Source organism: Notechis scutatus, chromosome 11 (assembly GCF_049901735.1).
Source record: "Notechis scutatus isolate UNSWTSFEM ecotype Mainland chromosome 11, rNotScu1.2, whole genome shotgun sequence".
Lineage (NCBI taxonomy): Eukaryota > Metazoa > Chordata > Lepidosauria > Squamata > Elapidae > Notechis > Notechis scutatus.
In genome coordinates this window covers 2,084,833-2,111,646 of record NC_142019.1, presented here as the reverse complement: position 1 = coordinate 2,111,646, position 26,814 = coordinate 2,084,833, and the positions used below count along the sequence as shown (strand labels likewise).

Genomic DNA, 26,814 nt, shown 5'->3' with positions numbered 1-26,814 from the left:
CTGGACCAACGGCCCCTACTCACAGTCCCTCATGCCTTAGTCACTTCCCGTCTTGTTTATTGCAACATGCTCTGCATGGGGCTGCCCTTGAAGAGCATCCGGAGGTTCCAGTTGGTGCAAAATGCAGCATGGTTTTATGCAGATCCCGGTTTGCACATGCGTCACGTCTCCTGCAGGAGCTGCATTGGCTGCCGATTTGCTTCCGGGTGCAATTTCAAGGTGCTGGTTGTCACCTTTAGAGCCCTTCATGGCTTGGGACCAGGTGTTCTGAGGGATGACCGTCTCCTGCCGGTCACATCTACCTGACCCATCGGAGCTAGGAGGCAGGGAATGCTGTGGGTCCCACCCCTGAGGGAGATACACCTGGTGGAACCCAGAAGAAGGGCCTCCCCTGTGGTGGCTCCCTCTCTCTGGAACATCATCTCCCCCCAGAGATTAGAATGGCCCCCTCTCTGGCACTCTTCCGGAAGGCACTGAAGAACACCTGGTTCTGCCAGCGGGCCTGGGGAACCCAGAGAGGGTTGGAGCCCGTCAAATGGCTTGTGTGATCTGCTGTCCTTGGAGCAGCGGGATGGGGTGGGAATTTGGGGGGAGGTGATTTATTTATTTTTCCAGATTTTGTTCTATTGTACTTTATTAATTAGGTTCCTTTTGTTATGGTTTTTTATTTTTTTAAATATGCTTTCCCATTCTGTAAGCCACCTCGAGTCGCCATGGGCGAATAAGGCAGCAATATCAATTCAATAAATAAATAATAAATAAAACCACCACATAAAGCAAAACGTTGACATTAAAATTAACAAAAATAGGTATGGGCGATGGGAGTTGTAGTCCATCTGGAGCAGGCTGGAGAAAACCCTTTTTTCACACCAATGAGATAAAATTATACTTGGAGGGTTTTGTTTTTTTTCCTGCTCGTCCGTTCAGCAACATTTTCAGCAATCGGAGGGCAATTGACAGGCACCATGGAGCGCAAGTCCGCCAGCATCCTAGAGCGCCCCTTCTAATTCCACCCCTGCTCTTCCCAAAAACAAACAAAACAAGGGCCCGCCTCCCATTGGTCAACTCTCTGTCTCTTTAACCCGCCCATAGGCGTTGCCCGCCGGAAAGTGAGAGAAAGAGAGCGAGGGCGGGGCTTTAACGGAAGAACCGACCAATCCGGGAGAGAGGCGGATGCTAATTTTGAACAAGGGACCGGCCCCGTCGCGTTTCCTTATTGGCGGAGCGGCGCGATGACGGGCAGGCGGGGGGCGTAGGCGTGGCTTCGGGGTGGGGGGGCGGTGGGGGCGGAACCCTCTCCCGCAGAAGCGGCGATGGCGACAGGAGACGGAGGCGAGGAGGAGCCGCCGCGGGGGAAGGAGGCCGGGCCGCCCCTCGGGCCCAGCGGCGACCTGGTGAGGCCGGGAAAAAGAGCGGCGGCCTGGGGGTTGAGGTGGGGTCTTTGAGTTCGGGCCTTCATGCCTCTAGGAAGACACCCCCCCCCCCAAAAAAAAACCCCACCGCAGCTTCTTCTTCTTCTGGTCTTCCTATTGGAGGAGACGGAGTAGTTGGGGGGGGTAGACTGCTGCTGGCTGGGGAGGCTCCATTCACAACCTGGGCCAAGTTATGTCAAAGACGAGGAGGGAGATCCAGGCTTTCCCAGCCTGGCCCAGGAGGGGGAGAGTAAACTCTATACCGGACCCTTAATCCCCCTCCCCATCACCCCACCTCTCAAGACTGACGTTTGGGTGGGGAGAGGCTTCCTAACCCTTTGGAAAGTGGGCAGAGGTGGGGGGGTCGGGCTGGGGGTCTCTGAGTTCTGGCCTTCATGCCTCTGAGAAGACCCTCCCCTAAAAAACCCCACCCCTTCTTCTTCTTCTGGTCTTCCTATTGGAGGAGATGGAGCAGTGGGGGGGTAGACTGCTGCTGGCTGGGGAGGCTCCATTCACAATGGGCCAAGTTATGTCAAAGACGAGGAGGGAGATCCAGGCTTTCCCAGCCTGGCCCAGGAGGGGGAGAGTAAACTCTATACCCGACCCTAATCCCCCTCCCCATCATCCCACCTCTCAAGACTGACGTTTGGGTGGGGAGAGGCTTCCTAACCCTTTGGGAAGTGGGCAGAGGTGGGGGGGTCGGGCTGGGGGTCTCTGAGTTCTGGCCTTCATGCCTCTGAGAAGACCCTCCCCTAAAAAACCCCACCCCTTCTTCTTCTTCTGGTCTTCCTATTGGAGGAGATGGAGCAGTGGGGGGTAGACTGCTGCTGGCTGGGGAGGCTCCATTCACAACGGGCCAAGTTATGTCAAAGACGAGGAGGGAGATCCAGGCTTTCCCAGCCTGGCCCAGGAGGGGGAGAGTAAACTCTATACCCGACCCTAATCCCCCTCCCCATCATCCCACCTCTCAAGACTGGCGTTTGGAAAGGGGGCTGGGGGGTGGGGGCTCAGTGTTGGCCTCTGCTTTTCAGCCTCCCTCCCCCCCAGGGCTGTGTTAAGGCAGCCCCCCCCACAAGCATTGGGGCCCCATACTAATCTGTGTGTGTGTTAACCCTTCCACGCACCTTGCATCGTATAAATACAGCAACACACGGCTGCACAGCATGTTTTTAAACGTTTCAACACCAGTTTTGTTGGAAGGGCCAATAAAATAAACATATGTTTCATTTTATGGACCATTTACATTTTTTATGTCCAACGCAATGGCTCTTTCAACTTCTCACTCCCCACTTTCCTTTTTCAGGGGCAATGGGACAAACGAAGGATGTGCCGAGACCCCCCGGTAGAGAAAAGAGGTCCCTACATTATGAACAAACCATCTTCTATTCAGGATAAGCTACGTAAGTAAAAGAACACGCAGCTTTTCTCCAATACCACCAGAAATGTGCTGTTTATACAAAGTCCTCAACTTAACGACTGTAACGGAGGCCGCCCATTTAAGGTCATGTCATGGCGGTCATAACGTGGATCGCCCATGGTGACCGTTAAGTGAACCAAACTTAGAACCAAAAGGCTGTTTTTTTCTGGCAAAAGCGTGAGATGCTGCTACAAACAGCCATAGTGAAAATTGGGTTAGTTACAGAAGCCCAAAGTTTGCAGAGCCAGTTGCTGAATTTCTCTTCCTGTTTGGTTTTTTTTTTGGTGTCAAAGAAAAACATCGTGAGATGGCGAAGGCAATGCTGCGGAAGAAGGGGGTGCTTTCAGGAGCCATCCGGCAACAGCCCAAACCAGGAGGCTTGAGGTCAGCTTTTCATGTCCTTTTCTTGAATAGAATAGAATAGAATTCTTTTATTGGCCAAGTGTGACTGAACACCCAAGGAATTTGTCTTGGTGCAAATGCTCTCAGTGGACATAAAAGAAAAGACACATTCATCAAGAGTCAAGAGTCATCAGGTACAACACTGAATGATAGTCATAGGGTACAATAAGGATAGAATAGAATAGAAAATAGAATAGAAAATAGAATAGAATAGAAAATAGAATAGAAATAGAATAGGAATAGAATAGAACAGAACAGAATAAGAGTAACAGTAACAGTAAGAATGAGAATGAGAATGAATAAGAATAGAATAGAATTCTTTATTGGTCAAGTGTGATTGGACACACAAGGAATTTGTCTTGGTGCAAATGCTCTCAGTGTCCATAAAAGAAAAGATACATTCGTCAAGAGTCAAGAATCAGGTACAACACTTAATGATAGTCATGGGGTACAATGAGCAATAAAATCATACTAGGAAACGGTCAATGTCAATTGTAAGGATACAAGTGACAAAGTTACAGTCATACAGTCACAAGTGGGAGGGGATGGGCGATAAGGAGTGATGAGAAGGTTAATAGTGATAGTAGTGCAGACTTAGTAAATAGTTGGACAGTGTGGAGGGAATTATTTGTTTAGCAGAGTGAGGGCATTTGGGAAAAAACTCCTTGCGTCTAGTTGTTCTGGTGTGCAGGACTCTATAGCGTCGTTTTGAGGGAAGGAGTTGAAACAGTTTATGTCCGGGATGTGTGAGGGGTCTGTAAATATTTTGACAGCCATTGTGTTGAATGGCAGTGATAATTCTGCATTTTCAGGATCAGCCGGGGATGCCGGGGGATAATCGGCAACTCGCAAAGTGGAGCCTTTGAAATGAGAGCAGGGGGTGGCAGCCTTAAACACTCAAAAGAGCCACAAACGGAAGCCTCCCCCATTCAATTCTGGAGCCGACCAGACTCTATGACGGTTCCCCCACCATAGAATCTCCTCCTAGCGCGGCATCCTTTTCCCTCTACCTGTCAACCAGAAGCCCTATCAATTCTGGAACCAACCGGCAACGGAGCCACAGCAGAGGGAGGAAAGAGCCACATGCGGCTCCAGAGCCGCAGGTTGCCGACCCCTGAACTAGAGGAATGAACCACTTTTTATGTTTTTAGTTCACAGAGAATCCTACCTTTCCTTCCCAGAAATACAGGTTGTCCGTGACTTACATCTACGATTGAGCCCCAAAATTTCTGTGGTTAAGTGAGACATTTCCCTGGTGTTTATCCCTGCTTATCTGGGTGTAAACTGCTGGAGAGGATGTGTTCTGGTCTTTTTGTTTCCTTTTTTTTTCGTTTAGCTTTTTTTAGTGTCTCTTTTGAATGGTGTGTAAGTGTGGTTTATCTCTATGGATCTGTTGATGACTCATTTTTGTCTGAATGCCAAGTTTCCAGGAATTCCCTAGCATTAATAAATTTAGCTCGATCTAGGTGGACATCTGCTTCGGCCTTCTGATCAGGCCCTGCACTCTCCCCTTCCACCCCCACTGCGCCTGGTAGCTTCATGGTAGTGTCTTCTTCTTTTTACCAGGACGGTGAAATTCAACAAGGGCTACACTGCGCTCAGCCAGACCTCAGACGAAACCCTGGTGGCCCTTGATTCCGACAGGTGAGAGGCATGTAAGCATTGCTTGACTTTCTGGGTGGGTCTGAAAAAACAAGGTTGAATCCTGTCCCACAAATGAGTTGGCTCTACAGAAGTAGTCCTCAACTTAATGACCAGTCCTCACGACCAAGCAGCAGCTATACGACAAGAGGAGGAAATAATTATTTGATTGTAGCTAGAGCAAAAAAAAAAAAACTTGGTTAGCTCTCAGCTCCAAGAATAAATACCTTGCCTAAGCAGGATGTCCCAAATTAAGGGACTGGAGGCTAAAGCACATAAAGAACAGTTGCTGGAATTGGGTATGTCTAGTTTAATGAAAAGAAGGACTAGGGGAGACATGATAGCAGTCTTCCAATATTTCAGGGGCTGCCACAAAAAAAGAGGGGGTCAAGCTATTCTCCAAAGCATCTGATGGCAAGGCAAGAAATAATGAATGGAAACTAATCAAGGAGAGTGACAACCTAGAATGAAAGATAAATTTCCTGACAGAACAATTAATCAATGGAACAACTTGCCTCCAGAAGTTGGGAATGCTCCAACACTGGAAGTTTTTAAAAATACGTTGGATAAAAATACATTTGTCTGAAGTTGGTGTAGGGTTTCCTGCCTAAGCAGGGGGTTGGGCTAGAAGACCTCCAAGGCCCCTTCCAACTCTGTTATTCTATTCTAAATCTTTATTGAAAAACGCCGATCAGTGGCAGGACGGCTTCTTACAATCTTTGTGGGAGGCCCGTTGATTTTTATAGGTGAGTTGGCGACTGAAAATGGGGCTTGCGGTATCCTTTCAACTTGTCCTTCATTTTCTTCTCCTAGCGATGACCTGGAATCAAGATGTTCTTCTGGTTACTCCTCGGCTGAGGCAAGTCTGGTATTTTATAATTGAATTTAAATAATTGAATTGAATTTAAATCAATCTATATAAAAGCGAAATATCCCTCACGCATCATCACAAAATCTCCAGAACTGTAAAGCCTACAAACTTGAAATTTGGCACGTATGTTCCTCTTGGCTTCTAGGGGCTCACTAAGAAAAGATTTTTCGAAATGACTATCAGAACATTTAGAGTATTTCCTAAATTATCGTTATCATCATTAACACGCTCCGATGCTAAGGAGTTCTACTCCCCCTCCCCACCTAAAAAGAAATATGTTCCAAATGCAAAACACAAGCAGAGGAGAGAAGTTTTAGTTTCATAGCCCCAGGCAGCTTTAGTACAGAACAGTTGAGCCTAAGCCACGCCCAGACTCCTTGCTGTCTGCTTGCTCACACAGCAAATACTGTTTCAGTTTCCAAACAGCCCTCAACTCTCTTCACACACTGATAGGACGCTAGCCAGATGAATACGGATGGATGCTGGTAGGCAGGGGCAGAATTTTTTCCTCCTTATTTTCCTCCCCAAAAACTAAGCCCGCCCACAAAGTTTCGTAGCGAAGCATGAGTATCGAGCTAGCAATTTAATTTGTTTCCTGGGTTACGAGCTTTTTAAGAAAGGCAAGGGTTTGCTTGATCGGTCTGCTCTTTCTCCTGTTTATAATCACATATGTGGAATTGGGGGCTACATTTAATCTTGTGTGTGCATCTTTTTGTGCGTGAAGTGGACCGGCCTAAAGTTCAGAGACCCGAATGTCGTGTTTTTTTTTCTGCCTTTTTTTAACCTAAAGCAGAGAACACCGACTCTCCTGGTTATTGGCCCAAAAAGTCACCGAGGGGGTGGGGAAAAGGGGCCCAAAGGCACTCAGTCAACTTTCCTGCCTAAGGCGGGACTAGAAGTCACTGTCTCCTGGTGATTGGCCCAAAGTCACCCAATTGGCTTTCATGCCTAAGGCGGGACTAGAACTCTCCGTCTCCTGGTGATTGGCCCAAAGTCACCCAGCTGGCTTTCATGCCTAAGGCGGGACTAGAACTCACCGTCTCCTGGTGATTGGCCCAAAGTCACCCAGCTTGGCTTTCATGCCTAAGGCGGGACTAGAACTCTCCATCTCCTGGCGATTGACTCTAAAGTCACCCAGCTGGCTTTCATGCCTAAGGCGGCACTAGAACTCACCGTCTCCTGGTGATTGGCCCAAAGTCACCCAGCTGGCTTTCATGCGTAAGGTGGGACTAGAAGTTGTACCGTGTTTCTCATATAATAAGGCCGGGTCTTAAATTTTTTTTTTTGAGCCCCGAAAAAATGGCTAGGCCGTCTTTTCGGGGGCGACTTAATTCCCCCCCCCCTTGCATCTTCGGGCGGGCGGCGACGGCTTGGATGTTGACCTCGGCGTTGGTGGGGCACTTCGTATCGGGGTCAACGCAGGCAGCACCATATCCGGGTGTGCAACAAAAGTACTTCCTAACGGCAAGCCCCCCCCCCGCCATTTCCACCCCCCCCCATTTCGCATGTTTTAATATAGGCCTTAATTTGGGGGAAGGGCTTAATTTCATTTCATGCCTATAAAACATGCTGGGACTTCCTCTTGGGGGAGGCCGTATGGTTGGAGAAACAGGGTAGTTTCCTGGTGATTGGCCCAAAGCCAGCTCTCCTGTCTTAAGGCAAGACTACAACTCACCGTCTCTTTTCGGTGATTAGCCGAAAGTCACCCCTACCAACTCTGACGCCTAAGGTGGGATTAGAACTCAGAGTCTCCTCTGGTTTCCAGGCCAGCACCTTAACCACTAGACCTAATTCTGCCAGGTAAGTTTGCCATGGAACCTTGTTATTCCATATTTTATTTTTTCCCCCTCCTTCAGGTCAACCAGGATCTCAGTCGGCAACTGCTGCAGGACGGCTACCGCCTGGATGAGATCCCCGACGACGAGGATCTCGACCTGATCCCCCCGAAGCCCATTTCTTCCTCACCGTGTTCCTGTTGCTTCGGCGACGCTGCCTCCTGCTCCATCCAGTAGGAAGAAGCCCCGGAGGGCTGCAACTAACACGGGTCAAGAATTCAGCACTTTTTCTTTCCCGGTTCCTCTCTTTTTCTCTTGGATCCCTGCTGAGCCCAGCCTTGAACTTTAGGTCAGATCAGCAGGATTGGGGTGGGGTGGGGTGGGCAGCCCTGGAGATTCGGTCCCTGGAAGGGCGAGGCCGTGCCCTGCTGGCACCTTCCTCGCTGCTCCAAGCGTCTTCTGGATGGTGCAACATAGATGCGTGTTAACCGCTAAGTGTTCGGGAGCCTGGTGGATGCCCTGTGCAAAGAGAGGCTGTTTTTTTTTCTGGATGGGTTCGGCACTCCTGAGGACTAATCAGGAGGCAAGGGTTTCTTCCCTATAAAAGGTGAACAGAAAACCTGTGTGCGTGTAAATAAGTGAACAACAGCAATTCCGATAACTAGGTTTACAATATATTGGGGTTGCAGAGGTCAATATACGAAGGGAAAAACAACAACTATGCCGCATAGAGACAGAGGAAAGAGGTTGCTTTTCCTGGCGAGAGGGAAGTTCTTGAGATGTTTCTGCAGGGCCTCCTTAGAATGGAGGTCTTGTCTTGCATGGGCCTTTTTTTTGGGTCTCCAGCCAGCTTGTTGGTGGCTTTAGTTACTAGGAAGTAAAAGGGAAGGAGGTTGAAGATGCCTGAGTTATAACATTCAGCCTTTCATGGATCTCCTGAAAGAATCTCAAGGCAACCTAACCTCCATCCTTCTGTTTGAAGGTTGACCCTCTCAGATCCATGGGCAGTTGGGCAATAAAACTGCAAATCTTCTGGGAAACTGCTGGCCTTAATGTGGGAGCAACGGCTGGCAATTGTTGAGCAATTGATTTATTGGGTAGATGGGATTTTTTGGGGGGGTTGCTTTGGACCCCTTTCCTTTCTGGGGAAGTTTAAAGGAATAAGAGGGGAGGCTAAGTGAGGAGGACAAGGTTGAATCAGCTCATCAGCTGTGGAGGTCGCATATAGCTCTCATGTTATCAACCTCTCCATTACTTTTAACGTTCTCTAAACCTGGTGGCCCTCAAATGGACAAAGGTGCTGTTTAAAAACAGCCTCTGAAGACCACCAAGGGACCATTGTCTATGTTAAATTAACCCATGGAAAAGTACACCTGCATGCTCTCAATCCATTTCACCTCGATCTCCTTGTAGGAAAGGACGAGTTTTAGGCAGCTTGCACAGACTCTGTAGGTGTGTTGACTTGCGCGCCAAGCCGTTCTGGGGAAGAAGTCAAGATCTAGTCTTCCTAGATCACCAGCACTGACTGACCCAGAACAGAAATGGTCTGTCCTTGACCGCTTTAATTTAAATCCATTGTTCTCAAGAAACATGTCTCAATTAACGTCTTAGAGATGTTGATGGGACAGCCTTGAACGTCCACCATCTCTAGGGACAAGGTGTGGTGGGATTTCTGGATGTTGGATAGGATGTTTTGGATCTTGGATGGGACACGTTGTACTCTCTGAGGGTGTAGTGGAGTTCAACAACATTGAAATTGTCCATCTTTGCTTCGTTGGTTGTGGGGACTCAATGTCATCTCCCAAGTTTGATCGTAGAAGATCTGGAGAATTCCTCAAAGTGCATCCCTGCAATTTGAGAAGGATGTCCCAGTGTTGATATCCTATACATCTCACTCCTGGTCTCAACCTCCCCTCCCCCAAAAAAATAATTAAGTCCATTTCTTCCTCACACGCACAACTTGCTGTTGAGGCTGATGTCGTGACTCTCTCAAAACGGAATGGGATTAACTTGCCGTGGCCAACTCAGCAACTCCACTTAATTATTTGAAATAATTTAAATAATCATTTTAATTTCTGTCATTCACATTTCATTTGGTCCTTCCTTTTGCATCCTTTCTTTAATGATCCTGTCCACCTTTTTTTTTTTTTTTATGTATTAGTGTAACTTGTCACACGACATGTTGGCTGCGGTGAGTTATCGTAGTCCCTTCTCAAAGCCAATGTCTTTGGTTGACATGTTCCAGGGTGAAACAGAGATTCCACTGGAAGTTTCCTGATTACAAAGCTAAAGATGTCCAGTAGATGGCAGGCAGAACACAGTATTACCGCTGCCGCCTTCTAGTTATCTGGATTTTTTTTTTTTCAATCCCAAATCTGATTTCTCCAGCCATTTTTTAACCAAACTTATCCAACATCAGTTACTAGCAGGCACGCTGATTTGGAGGGGTTTTTTTTTGCCCTGCTGGGACACCTCACCAGCAAGTTAATTTTTTTAAAAAGTGACCTTGTATGTACAGATCTTTGAAGAATTGGCTTGCTAGAGCTATAAAATCACCATTTCCTACCCCTTTCCCTCCATCTGTGCCGGATTACAATTGCTTGAAGTTCAGACTTGGAAGTCTTAATCATTGAAGGGAAGGCACATAGTAGGTTGGAGGAAGTTGTACTGATAGTGGTGAATATTATAGTATAGTGGCGAAAGTTGTACTAAGCTAAACCAATCTTGTTGGTTTCGCTATTATTATTATTATTGTAAAGCTGCTGTTCCTTTCCATTTATTAGGGAAAAAAAGGGCTGCTTTTGTTGGCACAATCCTGGACAATGTTTTTGTCCAGGACAGAAACTACAATGTTCACAACGGAGTCCATGTTACTTATGCACTGCTCGTTCAATGAGCCTTAATGACATGTATTTAAGGCTTAGAGGGGACCTTAAAGATCACCTTGTCCAGAGTTCTCCAAATTTGGAAACTCTTTAAGTCTTGTGAAGACTTCCAAGGAGTTGAAGTCCAGAAGTCTTAAAAGTAAAATATATGTAATTTTGCAAAGGAAGAATTAAGATGCTAGTAGGCGTTATACAAACACATTTTTGCTCAGCTCTCTTCTGCAAAGCTGAGCGAATGGATGATTCTACAAGCATTTGGGGGACAGGCCCCATTAAATCTACCCCGTAGACTTTATTTTTTAAAGCTGCCTTAAAGCACTAAAATGCATTACATGAAGTTTCTTTTTGTTAAAAAAAAAAAACTGAACAGCACAAGACAATCTTATGGGAAATTTAATATTATTGTATACTTGGTTCATTGTGTGTCTTTTTTTTTTTGTACAGTCTAACCAAGGAAAGCGTCTTATCCAATAAAGTACCTTCTACGCTACACCCTTTGTCCCTTTGTTTATCTGAAACTGATGTTCTCATCTTGGTAAAAATGCCAACTAGACCCTTTAGGTCAAATGTATTCAACCATAAACCGGGTTTGTATAGCATGCTATTTAAAAAAAACAACCCAGGAATATAGCTTATCACACCTGGGTAAACAAAGTATTATTTATTTTTATTTATTTGATTTTTATTCTTCCTATATTGTTTTTATTCCTTCCTTCCTTCCTATTTTCCCCACAACAACCCTGTGAGGTGGGTTGGGCTAAGAGTGAGTGGTTCAAAGTCACCCAGCTGGCTTTCATGCCTATGGCAGGACTAGAACTCACAGCCGCCTGGTGCCTCTAGGCCTCTAACCTCTAGGCCAAACATCATGGGTTAATGTGACGGCTGGATTGGCACAATATGCAAGACTAGGCTCAAGATGTACAGTGCGTTAATCAAAAGATCTAGTTAGGATGCTTGTCAGGGTCCAGTGTGTGTGTGTGTGTGTGTGTGAGAGAGAGAGAGAGAGAAAGAAAGAAAAAGAAAGAGATAATACAGGGTCAACATCTTGTCCAGTGAAAACATTTCAGGTAATCCCAAAAGATGTTTCTTTTTTTCCCCCCCAAGAGGCAACTGGACCTTCTGGTTTTTCTTTGAAGATGTTTCACTTCTCATCCAAGAAGCTTCTTCAGTTCTAACTGGATGGTGGGGAAGGGAAGGATTTATATTCCTTGCAGACAGCTGGTCATTTGCATCCTTTTAGAGGTAAGTTGAGGCCACTTGGAGGCTTGCCTGTGTCACCCTGAGGAAATCCTTCCATTCCTCACCATCCGGTCAGAGCTTGAAAAGCTGCTTGGATGAGAAGCGAAAATCTTCAAAAAAACAAAACAAAACACACCAAACCCCAGAAAGTCCAGTTGCCTCTTGAAAAAAGCTCCTTTGGGGACATCCTAGAGGATGGAGAATCTCCATAGACACTTCAAGTAGTCCTCGACTTACAATTGGGACCCGAATTAGTGCAGTCATTAGACAAGCCATCCCATGACTGGACCAATTTGTGCAACCCAAATTACACCACCATCGATTACTGTGTGCCCCTCTTCTACCCCCCTCATTAATTTGCCAACCTCAAAATTTGGGAGGTTTCTGGGAGTTGAGGTCCACCTGTCTACAATTTGCCAAGGTTGAAAAACATTGTTTTAATCTTAAGATCCACGGACTACCACCCTAGTCAAAGAAGCATGACACAGGAGAAGCATCTATTGAGAGACATGTTCTTTGTCAAGTCAGAAAACAAAAGCATGGCCCACAGCCTCCTTTGTTCTCCCACTTAGGGGGCAGCGGGGCTACCAAAGCATTTCCAACCCTACATTTTTTGGAGCAATGGGCCAAAGGAGTGTTGGCCAAAAGCCAACCAAGGAGAGAAGACCGTTGATATTCCTAAGTCGCCTCAGCCTCAATCCTTGAAAGGCGAAACAAATGGGAGAGATGTGGACCAAGGACAGCTTCTGATCTTGAATTACTCTAAAGAGGAAAATCGCTCGGTGTCCCTTATTACAAGAGGCAGAAAGCCCGGAAAAGAACCATCCCCTCAACGGAATTGAAATGCAAAGAGAGGCTCTCGTTGGCAGAGATGAACAACACGGTTCCGGGACGTAGAATCATTTCAGATCCAGCTGCCGTGGAAGTGCCGACGGCCGAACCCTGGACCGTCAGCAAGATGCTTGCCGAGTCGATGGCCGAAATGAGGTACAGATTAAGGGAGGAAGGGATCTGTAAAGAAAAAAAGCAGAGGGGTTGCTCGACACGGGAAGTAAGAGAAAAGAACAGTCTTCCTGAGTTTGGTGGAACAGGAAGCAGCTGAAGCTGGAACAGGAAGAAACAAACAAACAGGAAACAGCTGAAGCTGGAACAGGAAGAAACAAACTGAAACAGGAAACAGCTGAAGCTGGAACAGGAAGAAACAAACTGAAACAGGAACAGCTGAAGCTGGAACAGGAAGAAACAAACTGAAACAGGAAACAGCTGAAGCTGGAACAGGAAGAAACAAACTGAAACAGGAAACAGCTGAAGCTGGAACAGGAAGAAACAAACTGAAACAGGAAACAGCTGAAGCTGGAACAGGAAGAAACAAACTGAAACAGGAAACAGCTGAAGCTGGAACAGGAAGAAACAAACTGAAACAGGAAGCAAGTGAAACTGAAACAGGAAGCAAGTGAAGCTAGAACAGAAGCCAGAGAAACAAACAGGAAGTAGCTGAAGCTAGAACCGGAAGCAACTGGAACAGGAAGCAATTGAAGCTGTAGTAACAGACCAAAATCAGAATTCCTTCTACACTTGCAAGCATCCCAAATAGCTGAGTTCCAGAAGAAAATGGACTGAAGGCACAAATTTATAACCCCTCCTAAAATTAGAATCACAATTGTCTGTCCATTCCTTCTGTTTCGGGAAAATTCTCCCCAAAGACATTTTTGGGATGCTATCAGAATAAATTATTATGACTCTTAATGGAAGCTACCCATTATGTTTGTGATTTCACAAGTGTGGGACTCCTCACCTCTATCCTCATGACAGCAAAATCTGGAATGGGAGGGTCGTACAGGAAGATGCAAGGATCCAGGCGGCTTGGAATAGGGGGCAGCAACTTTGAGCCGGCAGGAGCTGGTGTGTAGTTCAACATTTCGCACAGGGTCAGAACATCGATGTATTTGGGCGTCAGGCCAGCGCGCACCGTGTTGTCGGAACAGGCCATACATTCAATGCAGTCTGTAGAGTAAGGACACTCGTTAAGCAGCGGTGCTCAAATCTCACACAGAATCAGAAGTCCCATTATGGCTTTTGAAGTCACCTTGGCACTATGAAGACGTGTGGACTTCAGCTCCCAGAATTCCCCAGCCGGGCATGTTGGCTGGGGAATTCTGGGAGTTGGAAGTCCACACATCTTAAAAGTGACCAAGGTGATCAAATTCCCAAGAATTCTGGAATTGAAAGTCCACACATCTTAAACTGACCAAAGTTGAGGAATTCTGGCTTAGATAATGTGGGGACTCAACCCTGGCTTAACCCTTGGTTAAAAGAGACCCAAAATGCCAATTTTCTCCCACCCACCACTCCATGCAGATACTTGCTTCCTGTGAAGGGACTCACCTCCATAGAGGTAGGCGTGAGGTTCATTGGCTCCCAAGAACATGCATTCCCCAGGCTGCAGCTTCATCTGGTTCAGGAAGTAGATAACAAAGCAACCGATATCGCCTGGGTATTGAGAGTGTAACCTGAGAAGGAGTTCTCCACAACTGGCTGAAATATCTTTTCCTGCAGCAGCTGAAGAATAAGACACGGGAAAGAGAGTTGAGCAAGGATTGGTCCAGGATAGGCATTTTTGTGTGTGTGTAAATTTTATTTGAGTTTTCTCAAAAATAAAAATAAAATACAAATAAAACATATTTTTTGAAAGCAGCATAATCCCGGGTTACATTTCTTCGTACAGACGCAAATTCAGGTTCATGCTCATTTTTATATCCTATTCCGTATCTTATTATTATTTTACATTTTCTACATGGCTTCTCCCCTCTTTTAATTTTCTCAATTTTATTTTATTTATTTCATCTCAGTTCAAATCATTATAGTTATATTTTTTGTCTGTCCTGTTTCAACTATGTATTATCTTTTCTCATTAAACAAAATTTCTCCTGTGGTTACTGATGGGAGTATGACGCCTTTATGTCTTTTCCCTAAAGTTGTAACACTCAATATAACACATAACTTCCATTCCCATAGAAGTATGATATTTAATTGAAAAGTAACGTTAAAAATGTTAAGACTTTAATGAATATTAATATTAATGATGGAATTGAATTGGAATGGAATGTTGTTTTAATTATATACATTTATAATTTTTTTCTCCTTTTTTTAAGAATACAGTGTGTAGTTTAAGAATGTACCAAGCAGAATCCCAGGATAGCCTTTTTATGGTGCCAGCAACACCTTCATCCGGGTACATGTCAGCGTGTTCAGATTAGCCTTACAGAAGAATCCCAAAAACTGACCCTTCAGAATAGCGAAAAGAGTCTCCAGTCTTTGGAAACAGGATGATGGGAACCTTGTTGAGGTTCACCAGAGCTCAAGTCCAGGGAGAAGAAGGATCTGGAAGGACTTCAACCCTAATGGCTCCTTAAAGAAATCCATAGCTTGGAAGAGAGCTCTTAATGGTGTACTCCAAGGGTCTTCGAACTTGGCAAGTTTAAGACTTGCGGACTACAACTCCTAGAAGTCCTGAGCTAACATGACTAAAGGAGGAATTCTGGGAGTTGAAGTCCATAAGTCTTAAAGCTATCAAGTTTTAAAAGCCCTGGTGTATTTGTTCTTTCCTTAACCCCCAAGGTCAATTTTACCATCCTTCATAAAACCAAACTTGGAACCACCGAAACACCCAGAGATGACTACAAAACCCAGCCTTCTTTAGCTTAGGATTTGGGTCACATTGACTAGACTAGAGTTATCAAGAATTGTGACTTCAGGAACACGGAGTCTAGCTCGCACCTCTGTATTAACCTGTCCTGATCTCCTTACACGACTAACCTTCCTGGGAAATCCGCTTGACCAGCTGGTTGAGGTGATCAACAAAGACCTTCTTCTCGCTCTTCATCATCCTGGTGAAGCAGACCCTCAGAGCAGCTGACACACCACGGGGGTCATCCCTCCCACTTCGCTCCAGTTGTTCCGCTGCTACATTCCCGATCAGAGCTCGAAATTCAGGGACATCTGTAGAAAGGCCAGAGAGATGGTTGGGAATCCACCCTAACGGGTGGCTGATCTTCCATGTCGTCTCTTGGATTATACAGAACACAAGAGACGACCTTGGTGGAGATAGCCAATCTCCATCAGAGTAGTTTTAGCCTTCCTGCAGAGTGGATCTCATGATGTAGTCTACCTACTGAGGTTGACACCATTTGGAGAAAACAAATTCTCTTTGGAGAGAAGGTGACTCTTAAGTTCTAAGAGTTCACCGCTCATTCGTGTCTGGAATTCACACCTTCTCTAACGTGAAACTTGAATATCTCAAGTTTCAGGATAGGAATGAGATTATATTGCTCCACTGTTACTTTAACTCAAAAAAAAAAAAGGCATTAACTAATCACCCAGCAAGGTTCCTACAGTTCTAATGCAACGTTTTCCCAACATTTTCCTAATGCAACGTTTCCCCAATGTTTCCTAATGCAATGTTTTCTCAACGTTTTCCCAATGCAACGCTTTTCTCAACGCTTTTTCTAATGCAATGTTTTCCTCCAATGCAACGCCAACGCTTTGCAACGCTTTTTCACGTTTTCTCAATGCAGCGTTTTCAACGTTTTCCCAATGCAACGCTTTTCTCAACGCTTTTCCCAATGCAACGCAATGCAACGTTTTCAACGCTTTTCCAATGCAATGTTTCAACGCTTTTCCCAACGCTTTTCAATGCAACGCTTTTTCAACGCTTTTCCCAATGCAACGCTTCAACGCTTTCCTAATGCAACGCTTTCTCAACGCTTTTCCTAATGCAATGCAACGTTTTCTCAACGCTTTCCCTAATGCAACGCTTTCCGCTTTTCCCAATGCAACGCTTTCCTAATGCAACGTTTTCTCAACGCTTTCAATGCAACGTTTTCTCAACGTTTTCCCAATGCAACGTTTTCTCAACGTTTTCCCAATGCAACGTTTTCTCAACGTTTTCCTAATGCAACGTTTTCTCAACGTTTTCCTAATGCAATGTTTTCTCAACGTTTTCCCAATGCAACGTTTTCTCAACGTTTTCCCAATGCAACGTTTTCTCAACGTTTTCCCAATGCAATGTTTTCTCAACGTTTTCCCAATGCAACGTTTTCTCAACGTTTTCCCAATGCAACGTTTTCTCAACGTTTTCCCAATGCAACGTTTTCTCAACGTTTTCCTAATGCAATGTTTTCTCAACGCTTTTTTTCAACGCTTTTCCCAATGCAACGCTTTTTTCAACGCTTTTCCCAATTTTCTCAACGCAATGCTTTTATGCAATGCAAGTTTTCAACGCTTTTCCCAATGCAACGCTTTTCTCAACGCTTTTCCCAATGCAACGTTTTCTTTTCTCCAACGCTTTCCAACGTTTTCCCAATGCAACGCTGCAACGCTTTCCAATGCAAACGCTTTTTCCCAATGCAACGCTTTTCCGCTTCCCAATGCAACGTTTCTCAACGCTTTTCCTAATGCACGTTTTTCAACGTTTTCCCAATGCAACGTTTTCCCAACGTTTTCCCAATGCAACGTTCTAAGTAAGAAACCTTCTGTCCAAAACTCCCAGGATCTACTAAGCTCAGATCATTTATCTTTGTAGGATCTGTGTGTCTGGTGATCCTTTTCCTCCTTCCCCTCGCACACTTACGCTGAAGGAAAGCTACAATCTCTTCCACAGGCCGGAAACCACACAGTCCTTCAAAGGGGGTTAGGGCGATGGCCATCTCAGGCTTGTGATTGGTGTCTGGATAGTGTTCTGGATACTGAGCGTGAAGTTTCTCTGCCAATTCCTAGGAGAGGAGAAACGGACAACAGGTAAGACCAGCGTCCAAGTCGGCTTTGATCGTTGAACTGATACCCGATCCTTTTCTGATCGATGGATCGCAGAATCTGGGAGAGACCTCAGATGCACAGAGAGGTGGACTAGTGAAGGGTAGTGACCCAATCCCAAAGGATCAGAAATGACCCCAAAGCAATACAATTTGGAGATGGGTCCAAAAGGTTCCTTCTGTAATAAGCAGCTGAGTTGGAACCCAACAGAGATTAAAGTCAACCGAACTGGCTTGATAATCTATCCCCTGTGTAACGTTCTGTTAATGCTCCCAGATCCAGCACACATGGTCCATTTTGACCCTGAAATTAACCCTGGTCTTCCCCACTGCTTCCTTCATCTCTTGTGGTAGAACCCAAGACAAAACTGCCTGCCTATAGTTGACCCTCCAATGCCATCATAGACCTTGTCATACATAACAGAAGACCCGATTTAAGGAGCAGGAACCTAACCAACCTTGGACGATCTTTAGAAGATAAGCAGGCTTAGACCAGGTTATCCTTGGGATGGGAAACAGAACACGCAGTAGTAGGATTATGGATTACACTGCGAAGTCAAAAAAAAAAATCTTCCTAGAAGAAGACAGTAACAAATCACTTCTATAAGGCCACCAAGAAAAGCATGTAGATGTGTTTTGGGTTCTACCACTTGAGCCAAAGACGACTTTGCATGAGCCGTGGTGGCGCAGTGGTTAGAGTGTAGTACTGCAAGCTACCTCTGCTGACTGTCAGCTGCCTGCAATTTGGCAGTTCAAAACTCACCAGGCTCCAGGTTGACTCAGCCTTCCATCCTTCTGAGGTGGGTAAAACGAGGACCCAAAATTGTTGGAAACAGCAGGCTGACTCTGTAAACCGCTTAGAGAGGGCTGTAAAGCACTGTGAAGCTGTATATAAGTCTAAGTGCTATTGCTGCTTTCCTTCCTTCCTTCCTTCCTCCCTCCCTCCCTCCCTCCCTCCCTCCCTCCCTCCCACTATTGAGTTAGCAGTGGCTAACTCACTGCTCACTGCCAGCAGTTTGATCCTGACCAATTCAAGGTTGACTCAGCCTTCCATCCTTCCGAGGTGGGTAAAATGAGGACCCAGATTGTTGGGGGCAACAGGCTGACTCTGTAAACTGCTTAGAGAGGGCTGGAAAGTACTGTGGAATAGTACTGTGGTATATAATAGTAGTGCGCAAGCCATGTTCTCTACACCAGGGATCCCCAACCTTTTCGGACGCTTTGCGCCCGGTTCAAGCGGCCCGGCAATTAGCTCTTAAGTGTTAGTACTATTGCTATACAATAGTAGTGGCAAGCCATGTTCTCTACACCGATCATTTTCTGAAACCCAAAGCTTCTTCTAAATGCCATGTAGTTTTCTGCTGTTTTGAAACTTGTCTCCCCCCGCCAAAAAAATATAGTGTAAGGTTCTAAAATAAGAGCACACCACATACCTCCCATCCCCAAAAGAAAAAGAGTTAATATCGGACATATAATAACACCGATCCCCCAAGAGGGCCATCAGCCAAGAGAAACCACAATTGGAAAATGGCAAAATATTCCCACACACATCCAAGGAAAAGCTCTTACCTTGGTAGGGTGGGCCTGAATGGACAAAGCTGTATTAACCGACAGCACTTTGAAGAGGAAAGGCAGTTGACCTTGGAAGATGTCCTTCACCTTTGACCCCAGGCAGGCAGGGTTATCCGCGATCCATTGGCTTAACGTCTTTTGGGGAATGCGGTTGTCCAGAATGACCGCATCTCCCTTGGGGTGAGCACCCATCCAGAGCTGGAAAGGAAACGAAAAGTGGCACTAGGGATCCCAGAGCACCTTGGGGTATGGCATAACATGAAAAGTGAGCCCAGCTCATTGTCATGGATGTTATAATCCTGGTTAGATCAATCATGGCTTCACATATTGAGTCAACCCACCCGAGAAGCATGTCAAGTCTTAGCAAAGGGATCGGCCAAACGTATTTGTTTCCCTTGTGATCTAGAAGTTAAAAACTGGGAGACTGTAAATTCTAGTACCATGGTTGGTATGAAAGCCAGCTAGGTGACTTTGGGTCAATCACCAGGGGATTGTGAGTTCTAGTCCCATGGTTGGTATGAAAGCCAACTAGGTGACTTTGGGTCAATCATCAGGGACTGTGAGTTCTAGTCCCATGCTTGGTATGAAAGCCAGCTAGGTGACTTTGGGTCAATCACCAGGAGACCGTGAGTTCTAGTCCCATCTTAGCCATGAAAGTCAGCAAGATGACTTTGGGTCAATCACCAGGGGACTGTGAGTTCTAGTCCCATGGTTGGTATGAAAGCCAACTAGGTGACTTTGGGTCAATCACCAGGGACTGTGAGTTCTAGTCCCATGGTTGGTATGAAAGCCAGCTAGGTGACTTTGGGTCAATCACCAGGAGACCGTGAGTTCTAGTCCCATCTTAGCCATGAAAGTCAGCAAGATGACTTTGGGTCAATCACCAGGGGACTGTGAGTTCTAGTCCCATGGTTGGTATGAAAGCCAACTAGGTGACTTTGGGTCAATCACCAGGGGACTGTGAGTTCTAGTCCCATGGTTGGTATGAAATCCAGCTAGGTGACTTTGGGTCAATCACCAGGAGACCGTGAGTTCTAGTCCCATCTTAGCCATGAAAGTCAGCAAGATGACTTTGGGTCAATCACCAGGGGACTTGAGTTCTAGTCCCATGGCTTGAGTGAAAGCCAACTAGGTGACTTTGGGTCAATCACCAGGAGACTGTGAGTTCTAGTCCCATGGTTGGTATGAAAGCCAGCTAGGTGACTTTGGGTCAATCGCCAGGGACTGTGAGTTCTAGTCCCATGGCTGGTATGAAAGCCAACTAGGTGACTTTTACATCGCCAGGGACTGGAGTTCTAGTCCCATGGTTGGTATGAAAGCCAACTAGGTGACTTTGGGTCAATCACCAGGAGACTGTGAGTTCTAGTCCCATGGTTGGTGACTTTGGGTCAATCGCCAGGGACTGTGAGTTCTAGTCCCATGGTTGGTATGAAAGCCAACTAGGTGACTTTGGGTCAATCACCAGGGGACTGTGAGTTCTAGTCCCATGGTTGGTATGAAAGCCAACTAGGTGACTGGGTCAATCACCAGGAGACTGTGAGTTCTAGTCCCATGGTTGGTATGAAAGCCAACTAGGTGACTTTGGGTCAATCGCAGGGACTGTGAGTTCTAGTCCCATGGTTGGTAGAGCACTGGTGACTTTGGGTCAATCATCAGGGGACTGTGAGTTCTAGTCCCATGGTTGGTATGAAAGCCAACTAGGTGACTTTGGGTCAATCACCAGGGGACTGTGAGTTCTAGTCCCATGGTTGGTATGAAAGCCAGCTAGGGGGTTTGGGTCAACACCAGGAGACGTGAGTAGTCGCATTGCCATTAAAGTTTGGGTGCATCCCAGGAGATGGGGAGTTCTAGTCCCACCTTAGGCATGAAACCAACTGAGCGACCTTGAGCCAGTCACTTTCTCTCAGCCCAAGGAAGGAAACAATGGCAAACTACTTCTTAAAAACTCATCAACTGCAAAGACTTTTTCCCAGGCCAATCGCCAGGAGTCAACACTGACATGAAGGCACACATATATATATACAAGTATGTGTTGGCAGTAATCTCAACGGCCCCACCTCAATCGAGGTGACCCGCCACCCTCACGGAGATGGCCGTGACTCCCAAATCTTGTCTTTGGGGACGGCTGTGAGCGAGACTTTCTTTTTTTCTCTGTTTTCTTAACTCATTAGGTTTCTTCGGCTTCGTGTGAAGGAAGACCAGAGTGAACTTTTGAAAAATGGATGCCGGGAACTTGGTTGATCTGCAAGAACGAGGACTCACCTCAGCGTAGGGCTTGTCAGCGTCAATCTGCACCATCGGATCATTGCTTTCTAAGAGCTTGGCCACTTGGCTGTCCCGTCCTGGCTTACCCCACGCGTAGTTCTGCACAGCACAGGCCAGGGGAAACACTGAGCGAGTCAAAAAGAGAGAGAAAGAAGAAGAAGAAGGAGAAGGAGGAGAAGGAAAAGGAGAAGAAGAAGGGGGAAGAGGAGGAGGAGGAGGAGGAGGAGGAGGAGGAGGAGGAGAAGAGGAAGTCATTCAAGGACATCCATCTCACAAGCATCACCATCTCATTGACCATCTTATAACCAAGTACAGGTTGCTCAATCTGGGTTGAAAGATGGTTCTGGAAAGCTGCTTGTTATTTTTTTCCCAAGGTTATCATTTCACAAAAGGTAAATAAAAATGTCAAGCGCAGGGGAAATCAGGAGATTCGTGCAGTCCAAATGATGATAAAGATTTATTGCAAGCTTAAGTCCTCTAGAAGAATCTGAACTTTTAATCATCTGGGCAACTGAATGGCGCTAGCAGAGTGTTTACTGGCCAGATGCCCTTCCTGTCACCAATGTGGAGTTATATTCAGCAGATATAATCTCAACGTGCCCAGAAATATCTGACTCTAACCTAGGATCGAACTCACAATCTCCTGGTTGTGAGGCAAGAGCTCCACCTCTAGGCCACCGCACCATTTCAAGAATCCGAACTATTAATGGTCCAGGCAAATTACTGGGAGTTAAGAAAGGAATTCAATGTGGACAGGACTTAGGATCTGTTATGGGCACACAGGGATTCATGACTGATGACAGATTTGACCCCTTCTTCGGGCTCAGCCCGGCCATCTCCTACCCAAAAAATTCTCTAGCGTTCAACTATCCTCCACCTAGAATTATTTAATGCAGGGAGAAGGGAATCCAGGACACGACCTTGCAAAGAAGTATTAAACGCTCTTTTCTGCTCGCTTCAACCTCCAAATTAAATTACAAAGCGTGCCGTGCAAACCTCACCATTACAATTTTGCAAGACCAGACTTCCTGTATGTCTCTGCTTAGGAACCCAGCCGATTTTGGGTTTATCTCAAAAAAAAAAAAAAAACTAGGATTAAAGATTAAATCTTTTGCTGGGTTCCAATCAGCCAGTTAATATATCAAGAGTAGATTTCGCTGCAAGACAACAAGCAGTGCCAACAAGGTACAAAGCATAATCTCCCCTCTCCTTTTTTTTAAAAAAATAATAATAAATTGGGCCGTTTCTATCTGTTTGTTCCCGCCGAGAGAAAAGCGAAGGGATAAAGGATGACAAGGGATTAAGATTAAGATTACAGGGACACTTGATTTGCTACAAACAGCTGCAGCAGTTCCAAAGGGTCACGCTGCGTGCCTGCCCTGCCCTGAGATAAATGGCTATTTTGGGAACATCTCAGGCCAGACTGAGATGAGTGAGAAACAACGACGGATTTCTGCACATTTTTCTGCATCCATTCCTCCATGCAAAAATCCAGAGAGGTTGAGTGGAACCTTCCTCCCCAGAGAGAAATATTATGCGTCGGGCAATCTTGGATCAAATTGATCTCCTTTTGGCTCAGAAGCGACCACAGTGGCTCGCAATTCCAGCACATCCCTTTCCTTGCCAGTCTCCATTTCAGATCCAGCATCTGCAAGAAAAGCTGGGGGAAAAAACCTCCCCACCGAAGCCCCCAAAGACAGATTCACACATCTTAGTTAATTGTTAAGCTGGATTGTTTACGCCAGTGGTGGGATTCAATTTTTTTTTTTTTTTTACTACCGGCTCTGTGGGCATGGCTTGGTGGGTGTGGTGTGGCTTGGCATGGCAGGGGAAGGATACTGCAAAACCCCTATTCCCTCCCCAACCCACTGACCTGCTTTCCAGCTCCGTTCTCCCGTGCGGGGCAACCAAAGAAGACCCAGCCAATCAGCTGGGACTCGGGAGGCGGAGAATAGATGGGGGCGGAGCCAGTTAGAGGCGGCATTTGCCGGTTCTCCAAAGTACTCAAAATTTCTGCGACCGGTTCTCCAGAACTGGCTGAATATACCACCTCTGGTTGACGCATCTTTGCAAGGAGAACCATGAAGGTTTTCCCTGGATTTTTATTTAAAAAATAAATAAAACTTACTTCCCGGGATAATTTGGAATACAATCCCCCCACAGGGTTAACTCAGCTTAGTTTCCAAGCCCAGGTGAGCTTGGGAGAAATTGTGGATTACTGCAAGGAGGGGAGGGGGCACTTTCCAGGCACTTTCTACCCTACATCCTGGTCGGACCTCCCTCCCTGTTTCAATTTCAGACCCTGCTGAAAGGGGGAAGGAAGCTATGTGACCCCAAGCGGCTTCTCTAAATCGGCAGCCAGGTAGGCAGGTTAGAGATTCCCTCTGAGCAGACACCAGAAGGTGGGTAGGGTTTGAAAAGCACATTCTCCCACACCTGGGCATCCTCTCAGGTACTGTAACTTCAGCTTCAACCACAACAATACACAGGCAAACAACTGATACAGGAACTGGGCCTGGCTAGTCTAGGGAAGAGAAGGACCAGGAGAGACAGGATAGCAGCCTTCCAATATTTGAGGGGCTGCCACAGAGAGGAGGAAGGGGTCAAGCTGTTTTCTAAAGCGCCTGTAGGCCAGACAAGGAACAATGGATGGAAACTGAACAAGGAGAGAGATTCAACCTGGAAATAAGGAGAAACGTTCTGACAGGGAGAACAATCAACCCATGGAACAGAAGTTGCCTTCGGAAGTTGTGGGTTCATCATCACTTGAGAACCTTCAAGAAGAGACTGGACTGCCTGCCATCTGTCAGAAATGGTGCAGTGTCTCCCGCTTGGGCGTGGGGTGGGGGGTTTGGACTAGATGACCTACAAGGTTCCTTCCAACTCTGATTATCTGTTATCTGATACAAACTCAAGGTAAACTCGCACCAAACTCGATTGCAGAAAATACGACTTCAGCCACAGAGCGGTCAACACCTGGAACTCACACTCCCTGACTCTGTGGTTACAGCCTCAAACCCCCAAAACTTTAACCTTAGACTGTCTACTGTGGACCTCACCCCACGCCTAAGAGGACTTTAAGTGCACCAGCGTGACATAAGTGCACCAGCGTGACTACCGTCCCTGTCCTATGGTTCCCTTTTATTCGTATCCACTTCATGTATTCATAACCATGTTTATACTTATACCTGTTATCTAATACTTGCTTGACAAAATAAATAATAAATAAAATAATAAAATAAATAAATAAAATTAAAATAAATTAAAATAATAAAATAAAATAATAAAATAAAATAATAAAATAAAATAAAATAAAATAAAATAAATTCCCCCACACACACACACCTCCCTCTCCCTTCTCCCTGGAGTATACAGCGCTGAGGCCGCCAAGGGACCCTGAATGCAGCGTCTGCTGGGGCATCAGTGCTTTTTCCAGCCCGGTTTGCAGTGCAGGGGTGTGCCCACCGCCCCAAATCCAACCATCATCCCCCGCCCCCACCAGAGCATATACAGCGCTTAGGCGATCAAAGGAGCGTTGAATGCAGGAATGCAGCGTCTGCTGGGCATCAGCGCCCCCCACCCGCACAGTTTGCAATACAGGAGCGTGCCCACCGCCCCCAAATCCACCCACCTCCCCCAGCCCATCATCCACCGCCCCACCAGAGCATATACAGCGCTTAAGCGGGCGAACGTCCACGAAGGCAGCTTTGCTCGGGCATCCGCACCTTTCCGCCCGGTGCAAGGGGGCTTCTTCTCTCCCTCCCCCGGAAGACCCTCCCCCAAGACCCCGCCAGACCAGCCGGGCAGCCTCTGGCAGCTCTTTTCCCAGCCGAGATTCATTCATTTTTGCAAACTCGCCTCTTTTTTTTTTTTTTTTTTTCCTTGTTTCGCATTTTGCAACCTGCTTCATTTCGCTCAAACTCACCTCTTAACTCGTTGGCCATTCTGGGATTTCCGACTGAGGCCCGATCTTTTCCTCTTTTCCTCTCTTTTTCTATTTTGCCAAGCCGAAGCGAAAAAGAAAAAGAAAAAGAAAAAAAAGAGTGAAAGAGACGCCGCCACGCCTCTTCCCGGCAACCGGCTGGGCAAGCTGGGTAATGTAGTTCTTCAATCCAGAGCAAGTGGCTTCTTTTTGCAAATCTGGAGGAAGGAAAGCGGAATCGGAGTGACTTCGGAGCCGGGTTCCTTATTCCCCAATAAGTCTTTCAAATCCTTTGAAACACAAAACAAGAGACGACAGGCAGGGGTTCCACCGGTGCAGCTGCCCTTTCGTTGATTTGAGACTACAGTACCCATACACTGCTGATCTGGACTACAATTCCCATCCACCGCTTTCCCTCCCAAGCCAAGATTGTTACGTTTTCCTGCTGCCTAGCAGAAATATATACATAATATAGATTTTTTTTCAATTCATAAATACATATATTTATCTATTCACATAATTTTATACATTAAAAAAATAGTAGAAATATAGACAACATATATAGAAATATAGACATTATCTATCTACCCCAATGTTGGTCAACCTGAGCTACTTTTAAGATGAGTTGGACTTCAATTCCCACAATTCCCGCTGGCTGACTGGCTGGCTGGGGAATTCTGGGAGTTGAAATCCACCCACCTTGAAGTGGCCAAGCTTGACAAATACATATTTTGTAATATCTCTGATTAATAAAGCTCTGAATACAATTTTTTAAAAATATGAAAACATTTTCTTAGAAATGTTGTCTGAAGATTCCCAGTTAAGAGCTGGCTGGGTTTTGCTTTTTTAATAAGGAAGGACATGTAGGAATGTTTCTTGATCAAAGGAAAATAAAGGATTGTGATAAAATATTAGCTGTTGTCTTTTTTGTTCTATTTCATGCCTTTATTGTGATGCAGAAACTCCATAATAGAATAAGAATTTTTAATTGGCCAAGTGTGATTGGACACACAAGGAATTTGTCTTGGAATTTGTAATTCTGGAATAACAATCATTTGATGAGAGTTTTAAGACATCTGGAACTAGAATTTTATCCCATTTCAAGCTGGGTATATATTGATTATTGGTAATTCTCATCTCCAAAAGTTCAAAATTTCTTATGCCCGTAACCAAAGCAACAGCCACTGTGATAATTCAGCTCTGTTATATGGCTGTGTCCCCGTGGTTAGTTTCTCATTTGGCATGGAAATGAAATCAGGGTTAGTCAATTAAATCTGGCTATTTTATTAGTTACGTATTGTAAGTTTATTCACCATTTTATTAAGAAAAAAAAGGAAGATGATTCTTTCCTGTCCTCCAAAACCTGTGAGGTGGAAGCATAAATGCTTTAAATAAATAAAACAATGACAGAAAGGAGGTTGAGATTAAAGCGCATTATTATTGAAATATTATTATTATTATTGAAAATAATAATGACCATATGGCTGTTATAGAAACTATTTGAAATTTGAAATCTCTTGCGGAACAAGCCTAATTTATTTTATTTCTGTTTTACTAATTTATTTTTCTTATAACACCGAACTGTTCTTCAAGTAATTTGAAC

The 26,814-nt window shown here is 45.6% G+C and overlaps 2 protein-coding genes and 1 long non-coding RNA gene across 5 annotated transcripts in view; 2 read left to right on the top strand and 1 right to left on the bottom strand.

Annotated features, from left to right (window-relative positions):
* The window catches only part of LOC148129677 (uncharacterized), a 112,945-nt gene that overhangs the window by 28,353 nt on the left and 57,778 nt on the right, over positions 1 to 26,814 (top strand). The window lies entirely within an intron of this gene.
* FAM219B (family with sequence similarity 219 member B) overlaps positions 1,286 to 26,814 on the top strand; it is a 186,786-nt gene continuing 161,257 nt past the window's right edge. Inside the window, exons 1-6 of one of the 3 annotated variants that reach the window (XR_015750766.1) lie at positions 1,286 to 1,394; positions 2,716 to 2,812; positions 3,123 to 3,213; positions 4,798 to 4,875; positions 5,686 to 5,737; positions 7,606 to 8,054. Coding sequence is in view for 2 of the 3 variants with exons in the window: in XM_026689769.2 (XP_026545554.2) it covers positions 1,314 to 1,394; positions 2,716 to 2,812; positions 3,123 to 3,213; positions 4,798 to 4,875; positions 5,686 to 5,731; positions 7,600 to 7,755 (549 nt within the window). In the remaining variant the exon portion in view is untranslated. Of the gene's footprint in view, positions 1,395 to 2,715; positions 2,813 to 3,122; positions 3,214 to 4,797; positions 4,876 to 5,685; positions 5,738 to 7,599; positions 11,754 to 26,814 lie in introns of those variants that run through there. The other 2 variants (XM_026689769.2, XM_087972570.1) reach the window with 2 other exon arrangements.
* On the bottom strand, positions 10,779 to 25,642 carry MPI (mannose phosphate isomerase). Its single transcript, XM_026689768.2, has 8 exons — positions 25,215 to 25,642; positions 21,287 to 21,414; positions 19,022 to 19,222; positions 17,272 to 17,413; positions 15,459 to 15,641; positions 14,028 to 14,201; positions 13,438 to 13,646; positions 10,779 to 12,653 (listed from the first exon to the last, which is right to left on the bottom strand). The coding sequence occupies exons 1-8, from the start codon at positions 25,231 to 25,233 to the stop codon at positions 12,435 to 12,437; spliced, it is 1,275 nt and encodes a 424-aa protein (XP_026545553.1). The 5' UTR covers positions 25,234 to 25,642; the 3' UTR covers positions 10,779 to 12,434.

Excerpts from the sequence above, each read along its gene's own strand:
- MPI (XM_026689768.2), bottom strand. Across the intron at positions 15,642-17,271 it reads GATTGTAGCTTTCCTTCAGC|ATGTCCCTGAATTTCGAGCT; the intron begins GTAAGTGTGCGA and ends GCCTTTCTACAG. Across the intron at positions 14,202-15,458 it reads CAAGCGGATTTCCCAGGAAG|CTGCTGCAGGAAAAGATATT; the intron begins GTTAGTCGTGTA and ends CTTATTCTTCAG.